This window comes from Capra hircus, chromosome 7 (genome assembly GCF_001704415.2).
Source record: "Capra hircus breed San Clemente chromosome 7, ASM170441v1, whole genome shotgun sequence".
In the NCBI taxonomy this organism is placed as follows: Eukaryota; Metazoa; Chordata; class Mammalia; order Artiodactyla; family Bovidae; genus Capra; species Capra hircus.
Window position 1 is genome coordinate 75,846,928 of NC_030814.1, and position 12,090 is coordinate 75,859,017.

The window sequence follows — 12,090 nt, forward strand, 5'->3', positions numbered from 1 at the left end:
TGAGCGACTGAACTGCTGATGAGACTTTCCACCTAACTGCTACTACTTATTGAGCTTCTGCTAAGTGCCTAGCCTGTGCCAGATACATTATATATATAATAGCTAATTCTTAAACAACTCTACACAAATTTCTAATTTTATAGGTGAGAAAACTGAGTCTCAGAGGTTGCCCAACTTGACCAAATTCACATAGCTAATTAAGTAACTTACTTGGCATTTAGAAATAGGGATTTCCTATCTAAAGTCAGTGTTTTGCCACAGACTCACTTTTTAAATAAAGTGATCTTTCCAGAGAGATACAAATCCATAGTCTTCAATTGCCAAGATGAATGCCTTATTTATTGTCAGCTTTTTGGCCAAAGTTTGTACTTTTTAATTTTCTTTGTTTGACAAAATTTACCAGTTATCCAAGTCATATAGTTGGGATCTATCCTTGAAACCTCTTGTACCTTTCTATTTTTTATGTGGTGTCAAGCCTTGAAAATTCTGTTTTTTTGAAATGGCTTTCAAATCCATGCTTATGACTTTAATATTTGATTCAGATCCTCATGATTTCCCATCTATGTGTATTATAGTCATTTAACCAGGTTTCCTAGAATCTTATGTTTTTCCTAATCTTGTCTCTCTCTAGAATTATAGAGAATATTTACCCTTCTTTGTGTACTGAGGTTTTTGAAAGTATGGTGAAAATTCTGAGTTATCTCTAGAAAAATGCGCATAGTATACCTATAACTTTTGCATGTATGTTATTGGAGGAGGTTTATATGCCTCTTCACATCTATCTATTGACACCCCCTCCCGGCTGAGACCCCGTGTTGTAGAATGCAGATCCACTCTGCAGACTCTCCCTCCATATAAAATCTTCTAACTTCCAGCTGCTTGTAACAAACTAAACTCCTTACAGACCTCAAAAATGCTTCACAATATGATGGCTTCCCCCCGCCCCCGCCCAACCTTACTTCTTTTCTTAGATATACTATGTGCTTTATCCCTTAACCATAAGGAGATTATGAAGCATTCTCTGGAATATATTGAACTCATGTGTTTCCATGCTTCTGTTCATAATATTTCCCTACTGGAATGTGAACCCAGCATGAAAAAGGACAGTGTCTCATTTGTCATTGTATTACTGGTGCCTAGCACAGTGCCTTTTACAAAGATGGTGCTCATTAAATGTTTGTTGAAGGAGAGATTACAAGATCTGTTCCCCTTTCTGTCTAGGCTTCTTCAACAAAGTTAAAATATGGCTTTACTCCCTCATAACCCAAATCTCTTTTTATTTCACTTTTTAAAAAAGTTGTGTTCTTTACAGTATTATATGAAACTCTTGAGCATGTAACTTAAGTCACTAATTAAATGCCTAAATAATTATGGTGGATAATACATATTTTTTCAGGTAATCGTCTTTTAACTGGTTCCAGCTGTTTGCAACTCTGGTCCAGTGCTAACTTGGAGAAGCCAGCTGAAGATGAAAATCCAGATAAAACAGATCTTAACTTTGGGGATTGGAGATGCATTTGGCAGTGCAAGTAAGCAATTAGTTAGGGGGTTAAATGAATAAATCTATTTTGGATGGTCTTATGATATTATAAATGCATTTTCATTTGTATAAAAGCATACTAACATAAAAAGTCTTTTTTTTAATAATTGTGACATACCTTTTCTTATATATAGAACAGTCCCCATTTCCCATGCTCTGCAGATCCTTTTTTTTTTAAGTTGTTGAATGAAACGCCTAGGAAGAAGCAGAAATGTGTAAGGCCCATAAGAGCATTCTAAATTATACAAAAGGAAGACAAAGATACCTTTTATACGTTTGGCTGAATTTTCCCATTGTGAAGAAGATATTTTTCCCAAATTAATCTATATGTTGAATATCACTCTTACCACAATCTCATTAGAATTTCTACTTGTGAGTGGAGTTCAAAATATTAAAAGGACACATATGGCAAGAAAAGGAAAATTCTAAAAGAAGAAAAGAATGAAGACATACAGTATAGTAAAACTAATTCTAAAGCTACAACAGATCAAGCCGTTTGTTGTTGATACAAGAGTGGATAGATTAGGGTCCAGGGTTAAACCCAAGTACACAGAGTTTCAGTATGTAAGGTGGCATTTTACATCATTAAGGCAACTTGCTAGCTCTGTGGAGGAGAAAGCAAAGTTAGAATCCCCTTCATACTTGGCACCAAAACAAATTTAAAAGGAAGAAAAAACTATGTATACAACAACAAAAATTTAGATGAAAATACCAGTAAATTCTCATATTTTAATACTGCCATATCTGGTATGATAGCAACTAGCCACATCTCACTTGAGCACTTGAAATATGGCTAGACTGAATTGAGATGTCCTAAAAGTATAATATACACACTGGATTTCAAAAGTTTTAAGCAAAAGAGTGTGAAAGTCTTACTGAGTTTTAGTTGATTATACTGAAATGATAATGTTTTTGATATATTGGATTAAGTAAAATATATAATTAATTTCACCTGTTTCTTTTTACCTTTTTAAAATGTCACTATTAGGAAATTAAAAATTGCATATTGGGCTATTAGTTATCATTTGTGTGCTATCACTATTAGATGAGAAGTGCTAATTTAGAGTTGTGGAAATTTTTCTAAGTATGGCACCACAGCTAAAAACTGAAAAGAAAAGGAAAAAAATTAATAGTTTTGGGTATCAATAAAAATCTTCTGTGAAACAAAAAGATTGTAAGGAAAAAAAACCGAAAACTCGATGGGAAATATATGCAATTTGGGGTTAATGCCATTTTTAAAAGGAGATTTTAAAAATTAATTTGAAGGTAGATATTTCAGAAGTAAATAAAAACAGACAATGAGAAAAATGTTTCAAGAAAAATTTTTTTGAAGTATTATATTTGAATAATGAGCAGCATATTGAGTTGACTGACCTCACACAAAAATCATGAAATGCAAAATATCCATAAAGAAAAGAATGAATAATATCTATTACTAGTGAGTGAGTAGAGAAAAGATATTCTAACTAATATATACTGTTAATAAGAGCATAAAATTAGTATCATACTTTATGGAAGTATGAATCAGTAGGCTTAATTTTTCTTATGTTCTTTAGATAGCAAGTCCAAATTTCTTTCATTCATTCCAACAAATATTGAGTGCTTATCATATTCCAGGCAGTGGTAAAAGTGCTTAGAATATAGGATGGGTGGAGATAAACAATATACCAGTAAATCAGTATGACAGGATGTAAGGTAGGCCATTCTTCCTGAGTCAGTTTTATGTGAAGCAGTTGTTTAGTTGCTAAGTTGTGTCCATCTCTTCTTGAGACCCATGAACTGTAGCCCACTAGGCTCCTCTGTCTATGGTATTTCCAAGCCAAGAATACTGGAATGGGTTGTTATTTCCTTCTGCAGGGGATTTTCCCAACCCAGTATCTTCTCCTGAATTGTCAGGGGGATTATGACCACTGAGCCACCTATCAGATACCAGAGTCAGAGTAAGGCAGATTTCCTATATATAGAATTTACAAAGGAGATTTCAAAGGAGCTAGTTCTGTGTTCTTTTGCACCCCATAGTCAGATCATGGGTGTTAAAAAGGGTTTAAATATAGAGAGGAAATAGGATTTTGCAAAAAAGATAATTCCTTAGAAAGAGCTATGGCTTTGTTTTTGAGTCTTTCGTACAAGATTGCAGAGAGAGAAGAGCAAAGAAGTGCTGTACTGTAGTCACTGCAAATCTGGTAAGGGGCTTCTTGGATTGAACTGAGAATTTAAAATGTATTTCATACATTTGGAAGAGGGAGAAAAATCTTAAGTTAAAAAAACAGTTATACAGAGTCCTGGTAACTCGGACTAGACATACTCATTTATTTGAAGTGGTTTATTATTTAAGTAAACAATTAAGCCTTGGACTGGAAACTATGCAAGTTTTATTATAGGATCAGCTAAAGATTGATCCTTAGAAGAAATGGAGTAGCCATCATAGTGAACAGAAGAATCTGAAATGCAGTACTTGGATGCAGTCTCAAAAACAACAGAATGATCTCTGTTCATTTACAAGGCAAACCATTCAATATCACGGTAATCCAAGTATATGCCCCAAGCAGTAACGTTGAAGAAGCTGAAGTTGAATAGTTCTATGAAGACCTACAAGACCTTTTAGAACTAACACCCAAAAAAGATGTCCTTTTCATTATAGGGGATAGGAATGCAAAAGCAGGAAGTAAAGAAACACCTGGAGTACCGGGAAAATTTGGCCTTGGAGTACAGAATGAAGCAAGGCAAAGTCTGATACAGTTTTGCCAAGAGAACGCACTGGTCATAGCAAACACCCTCTTCCAACAACACCAGAGAAGACTCTACACATGGACAGTTCCAGATGGCTAACACTGAAATCAGATTGATTATATTCTTTGCAGCCAAAGATGGAGAAGCTTTATACAGTCAGTAAAAACAAGACTGGGAGCTCACTGTGGCTCAGATCATGAACTCCTTATTGCCAAATTTAGACTTAAATTGAAGAAAGTAGGGAAAACCACTAAACCATTCAAGTATGACCTAAATCAAATCCATTATGATTATACAGTGGAAGTGAGAAATAGATTTAAGGGACTAGAGCTGATAGACAGTGTCTGATGAACTATGGAATGAGGTTCATGACATTGTACAGGAGACAGGGATCAAGACCATCCCCAAGAAAAAGAAATGCAAAAAAGCAAAATGGCTGTCTGAGGAGGCCTTACAAATAGCTGTGAAAGATAGAAAAGCAAAAGGCAAAGGAGAAAAGGAAAGATACAACCATTTGAATGCAGAGTTCCAAAGAACAGCAAGGAGAGATAAGAAAGCCTTCCTCAGTGATCAATGCAAAGAAATAGAGGAAAACAACAGAATGGGAAAGACTAGAGATCTCTTCAAGAAAATGAGAGATACCAAGGGAACATTTCATGCAAAGATGGGCTCAATAAAGGATAGAAATGGTATGGCCTAACAGAAGCAGAAGATATTAAGAAGAGGTGGCAAGAATACACAGAAGAACTATACAAAAAAGATCTTCATGACCCAAATAATCACGATGGTGTGATCACTCACCTAGAGCCAGACATCCTGGAATGTGAAGTCAAGTGGGCCTTAGAAAGCATCACTAGGAACAAAGCTAGTGGAGGTGATGGAATTCCAGTTGAGTTATTTCAAATCTTGAAAGATGAGGCTGTGAAAGTGCTGCACTCAATAAGCCAGCAAATTTGGAAAACTCAGCAGTGGCCACAGGACTGAAAAAGGTCAGTTTTCATTCCAATCCCAAAGAAAAGCAATGCCAAAGAATGCTCAAACTACCGCACAATTGCACTCATCTCACATGTTAGTGAAGTAATGCTCAAAATTCTCCAAGCCAGGCTTCAGCAATATGTGAACCATGAACTTCCAGATGTTCAAGCTGGTTTTAGAAAAGGCAGAGGAACCAGAGATCAAATTGCCAACATCCACTGGATCATGGAAAAAGGAAGAGAGTTCCAGAAAAACATCTATTTCTGCTTTATTGACTATGCCAACACCTTTGACTGTGTGGATCACAATAAACTGTGGAAAATTCTGAGACAGATGGGAATACCAGACCACCTACCTGCCTCTTGAGAAACCTATATGCAGGTCAGGAAGCAACAGTTAGAACTGGACATGGAACAACAGACTGGTTCCAAATAGGAAAAGGAGTACGTCAAGGCTGTATATTGTCACCCTGCTTATTTAACTTCTATGCAGAGTACATCATGAGAAACGCTGGGCTGGAAGAAGTACAAGCTGGAATCAAGATTGCTGGGAGAAATATCAATAACCTCAGATACTCAGATGACACCACCCTTATGGAAGAAGGTGAAGAGGAACTAAAGAGCCTTTTGATGAATGTGAAAGAGGAGAGTGAAAAAATTGGCTTAAAGCTCAACATTCAGAAAACGAAGACCATGGCATCCGGTCCCATCACTTCATGGCAAATACATGGGGAAACAATGTCAGACTTTATTTTTCTGGACTCCAAAATCACTGCAGATGGTGATTGCAGCCATGAAATTAAAAGATGCTTTCTCCTTGGAAAGAAAGTTATGACCAACCTAGACAGCATATTAAAATGCAGAGACATTACTTTGTCAACAGAGGTCTGTCTAGTCAAGGCTATGGTTTTTCCAGTAGTCATGTATGGATGTGAGAGTTGGACTATAAAGAAAGCTGAGTGCAGAAGAATTGATGCTTTTGAACTGAGGTGTTGGAGAAGACTCTTGAGAGTCCCTTGGACTGTAAGGAGATCCAACCAGTCCATCCTAAATGAGATCAGTCCTGGGTGTTCATTGGAAGGACTGATGTTGAAGGTGAAACTCCAATAGTTTGGCCACCTGATGGGAAGAGCTGACTTATTTGAAAAGACCCTGATGCTGGGAAAGATTGAGGGCAGGAGGAGAAGGGGACAACAGAGGATGAGATTGTTGGATGGCATCACCGACTCAATAGACATGAGTTTGGGTGAACTCTGGGAGTTGGTGATGGACAGGGAGGCCTGGTGTGCTGCAGTTCATAGGGTTGCAAAGAGTCAGACATGACTGAGCGACTGAACTGAACAACTGAAGATTACAGTAACTGGAATACATTTAAAAGTTGAGCTTGATTATAGTTCATTTGTGGTGCATTTTAAAAATCTGCTTATATCTGTTAGATGGAGACTAATAGGTACGATAGAGAATAAGTAGGATAGGAGAAGAGGAGTAGAGGTGACGTTGAGTATAGATATGAAGGAATTAAGTTATGTGTGCATATCTTTTGGAGGAGGGAACTAGTGCAAGACCCTTAGGTAAAACTGTGTGTCACCTTGTGGCTGGAGGAAAGTAATATAGTGAGGAGTGATGGGGAAATGATTAGAGTCAGGAGGCAGCTTATAGGTTATTGTGAGGCTCTTGCATTTTAATTTTGAGTGAGTTGGGAAGCTGTTGAGGGTTTTGAGCAGAGTGTGAAATCTGATTCCCTTTTAAAAGAATTCCTTTAGATACTGCTTTAAGAAAAGACTGTAGGGGCAACACGGTCATAATCATGAAGACCAGGCATTGTTTTTTAACTTTTTATTTTGTATTGGGGTATAGCTGACTAACAAACAATGTTATGATAGTTTCAGGTGAACAGTGAAGGGACTCAGCCATACAAATACATGTATCCATTCTCCCCGCTCCCATCCAGGGTGCCATACAACATTGAGCGAAGTTCCATGTGCCATATAGTAGGTTCTTGTTGGTTATCCATTTTAAATATAGCAGTGTAAGAGCAAGCACTTTTAATTATTTGTCTTAAAGATATCTTTAACTAGATACATAAAAATGTGTGTTCAAAAATGTTCACTGTACCACTTAATGTTCAGTTCAGTTCAGTCACTCAGTCGTGTCCAACTCTTTGTGACCCCATGAATTGCAGAACGCCAGGCCTCCCTGTCCATCACCAACTCCCGGAGTTCACCAAAACCGATGCCCACTGAATCGATGATGCCATCCAGCCATCTTATCCTCTGTCATCCCCTTCTCCTCCTGCCTTCAATTTTTCCCAGCCTCAGGGTCTTTTCAAATAAGTCAGCTCTTCGCATCAGGTGGCCAAACTATTGGAGTTTCAAAGTATCGGAACTTAATGTTCATGATGTATTTTACAATAAATATTACAGAGCAAATTGTAAATACGCAGTTTCCATCTTCTTCCCCACAATCTCCCACAGAAAGCAGATGGAGAGGCAGAGTGGAAAGAGATCCGGAAGTCAGTGTATCAACATGTTACTAGTGATTTTGCGTGAAAATGGGTGTTGTGGTTTTGGTGAAGCTGTAGATGATTTTCTTTTCTTCTTTTCACCCATTTATATCATTATTTTCTGTTATGTATTTATAATAATTAAAATCAGGGTAAAAAAGTTTTTATTTGAAATTGAACTGTGACGGAATTCCTCTTTGGCTTGCTTTACAAATAAGTTTGGTGTGACTATCTAAGCATGAACTTGGGTAAAGAAAAGGAAAGCAATGATAGTGAGAAATGTCTTGAGATCAGTATTTCCTGAAAGGCAAAAGGGAAGGTGATGAGGGAACTGAGCTGAAACTCCTTGAAGAAGGAAAGACAAGTATGCACCAAGTATGTTGGTAAAATTGGAAGGCCGAATCCATAATGGTTGGAAGTCTCTCATTAACACACACATACATAATCTTCAACTGTGCAAATGCTGCCTTAAGGCAGAATTCATTATAAAATACTGATTTATTGTTCTTGTAAATGTATGTTGGAATGTAAGTATCCATAGCTCCAAAAATTAGATTTCCATGTTAAAAATTGAAACCTTGCTTTCTCATATTCTGAAGGAATGAGACCTGTGACTCTTCTGTCTTAAGCTTTAAAGAATGACAAGTCTTTCCTTATATGATTCTTATTCATAGATATTTTTACATTGAAAATTTTTATATTTAATATTCTTTTCTATTTCTAATTTATAATAGGAGATATACTTAAGAGTGAGTGTCAAACTTATGTTATCATATTTTGTATTTGAAGCAGGTTACTGAATATAGTTTAGAGAAGTAATGTTGCATTCTCATTTAATTTTCCTTGAAAATTATGCCTTGTCTATTTAATTTACAGAACTGCTTCCCAAGTTCATTTAATGAAATTTTCACCAGATGGAGAATTTTTTGCCACTGCTGGGAAGGTAATTTGTGAAAATACTATTAAGTTGTGTTTATGGTGTATTTTGAAAGAACAAAAAAATTTAACTTGCTTCATTATTTAAGTTGCAAACATTTTCTGTTAAATATGTTAAATAGCAAAAATTGGCTAAATATTATTATGTTAAGGGGCAATATGATATAATTGAAACAGCTTAAATCAAAGGTAGATCTGGGTATAAATATGCCATTTACCAACTTTTTGATCTTGAGCAAGTAGTTAATCACTTTGAGTCTTGGTTTTCTCATGTATAAACTAAGGATGATAATACCTACCTCATAGGTCTTGGATCATTGGGTTAGTTTAGACAGCGTATGTAAAGTGGCACAGTGTCTTGGATATAGTATACTGTCAGTAATAAACTATAACTGTTATTTATGTTATCTTCTAGCTGACAGCTATATTAGACTGTATTTATAGTAAAAGAATTTACAACTTTCTAGAAGGACATTTGTAACTTTTCTTTGTTATTACCTATTGATTTCAGAATAGTGAATTCCCTTAAATTTTAATTATTTTAAATCATTGGTTTACAGAGCACTTTACATAAAACTAATAGTCTGAAGTTATTGTTCCCATGACTCAAATCTGCAGACTAAGAATATGAGATGTCTTAAATTCTTGGTGATGTATTTTCTCCTAAAATTTTTTTAGGAGAAAACTAGGGCTGTTTAATCTGATTAACTTTAGTCAGCATCAGGAATGTAATTAGTAGCTTAATATTTTATATAGTGGTAGTTGCTAACTAGTTATTATCATTTTCTTTGAACATTCATATGACAATCTATAAAAAATATTGTTTAATAAAATTAGCAGTATTTTGAAGTCTACTAATGGTAATGCTTTCTTATTTAATATTTGGCTAAGTGAGAAAATGAACCCTTCATCTTTAGGTCTTTCCTGGATGACTTTATTTTCCATATCAAATAGTAGCTACCATTTTCCTTGAACCAACCTTGGCAAAATACACACGTTCACGTACCTTAATTCTCAAAGAACAGTTAAGGAATGCTGGTTAGAAAAGTATCAGAATCAGAGATTTTCTTAATTTTTCCATGCCCAACCCCTCCTCACATCCCTATGTTCCTTTAATTGCGAAGAAAAATCTTACCTTTGGTATTTGATTTAACCTTTAATTCTGATCTGGATGTTTTTCTGTTTGTGTTTTTCCACCCTCTTAGGATGACTGTCTTTTAAAGGTATGGTATAATGTAGAAAACTGGCGGACATCTGTTACCTCTCCAGATAAAAATTCAGAAAAACAATCTGAAGGAGAAACTGACTTTTCTTTTGTATATCTGGCCCATCCTCGAGCTGTAAATGGATTTTCCTGGCGTAAAACAAGCAAATATATGCCTAGGTCAGTGGATTAGTCATTTTTCCCATGTATTAAGAGAACGTCATCTTTGTGACTTTGACCGCTTTTCTCATTTTGAGAATCCACTGCTATAGGGTTTTTGCCCATGAAGATTCAAGTAGTGCTAGATAGCTCCTGGACTGCAAGCCTCTGGCTATGAGTAAACTATATATGATACTTAAGAGGAGAGCCATGTGAAAGGATAATTTACCTCTAGTTCAGATATCTTAAAGTGACAAGAGTTGTGCATCTTTTTCTTTCAATTCTTTCATCTTTAGTCATTCTCTAAATTTCTATTTGCATCAACTTTTTCACATTTCACTCTCTTTATCCTGTCCCTTTCTATGTGTATCCACTGGTTTTTTTTTTTTTTTTTGTAACTTAAAAAACAAGCTTTGTTGAGAGTGTATACCATGAGGCTTCAAATATTTCTTTAATTGCCTGTAGCATCTTTGAGGAAAAGTACATGGGCCAATAGATTATGATGTCCTAAACTAGGTATTAATTTAACCTACACATGCATGCACAAATAAACCTGTTAGTACTTCATTTGTTTCCTGTAGTCTTTGTCAGACTTGATATTCCGTTGACTTTTTGCATATATTTAGTAATATTTAGTAAGTTACAGAGGTATTGTATTACTTAATTGTAGGTAGAAATCCCTTTTTGTTCCACATGGCCATCTTCAGTTTGGCCACACTATGGATCGATACAGTTTTTCCCTTATCTTTTTGTCATCTGAGAATGTCTTAAGCTGATCCATTATAGCATACTTAGATCATCTGTTAACTTTAGTTTTGCTCTTCTGAGCCAGCAGAGTAAGCCTAGGTTTTTTAAAAAAATTATTTCATATTAAACATTCTTTTTAGAGCAGTTTAAAGTTTATAGCAATGTTGAGGGGAGGTATAGAGATTTTTCATACAACCCTTTCCCCCACATATGCACAACCACCTGCTTTATCAACATCCTCCACCAGAGTGGTACATTTGTTACAGTTGATGCTTACATCAACACATTATCATCACCTAAAGTCCATAATTTACATTGTGATTCACTCTTGGTGTTGTACATTCTGTGGATTTGGACACAAATCCACATATAATGTATATATAACAGCATACATACATCATTGTTATACCTAGATCTTCTGAACAATTTTGTAGTGTGATAGTTACCGTTCTTCTCACGTCTCTCCTCCAGTCTAACAAAGCATTGAACTAGGACCCTCTAGGTACACGGATGGTTCTTCTGTTAGAAGTATGTTTCACAGTTTTTGAACTAAAGGAAAGTGGTGTGGACAGTCTGTACTGTTGGCAGAAGCACCCTTAGTCCACCTTCACTTTGAGAACTATTACTTTAGTACTTCTGAGACCATTGCCCACACGTATAAATATGTGTCTAGAATAGAATGAGCCATGACATGTGTGTGCTCAGTTGTGTCTGACTCTTTGCGACTCCATGGACTGTAGCCCACTAGGCTCCTCTATCTATGGGATTTTCCAGGCAAGAATACTGGAGTGGCCATTTCTTTCTCCAGGACATCTTCCCAACCCTGGGATTGAACCCGTGTCTCCTTTCACTTCTCACTTTCATGCATTGGAGAAGGAACTGGCAACCCACTCCAGTGTTCTTGCCTGGAGAATCCCAAGGATGGGGGAGCCTGGTGGGCTGCCATCCATGGGGTCACACAGAGTCAGACACGACTGAAGTGACTTAGCAGCAGCAGCAGCTCCTGCACTGCAAGTGTATTCTTTACCGCTGAGCCACTGGGGAAGCCCCGAGCTATGACATACATAAAGGAAAAATAACTGTCTTCACAAACTGTTAACCTTTTAGAACTATCAGAAGTTTACATTATTCTGAAGGTTGAGTTCTGATGATATTCCAGGTATTTTCACATGCAGCTAATTAGAGCACCAAAATACTAAAAAAGAGAATTATGAAATATTGTATATTTTGAGAGAGGACAGTCACATCTGCTTCTGATAAAGTTCACTCACTTTTGGCAAAAGTGATCATGGTGGAA

General features: G+C 36.3%; 1 protein-coding gene across 3 annotated transcripts in view; it reads left to right on the forward strand.

Moving 5' to 3' along the window:
- Nucleotides 1-12,090, forward strand: part of DMXL1 (Dmx like 1) — a 134,348-nt gene that overhangs the window by 22,853 nt on the left and 99,405 nt on the right. For all 3 annotated transcript variants that reach the window (XM_018050665.1, XM_018050666.1, XM_018050667.1), the window contains exons 5-7: nucleotides 1,397-1,529; nucleotides 8,624-8,690; nucleotides 9,889-10,067. In XM_018050665.1, the coding sequence (XP_017906154.1) occupies nucleotides 1,397-1,529; nucleotides 8,624-8,690; nucleotides 9,889-10,067 (379 nt within the window). The remainder of the gene's footprint in view (nucleotides 1-1,396; nucleotides 1,530-8,623; nucleotides 8,691-9,888; nucleotides 10,068-12,090) is intronic.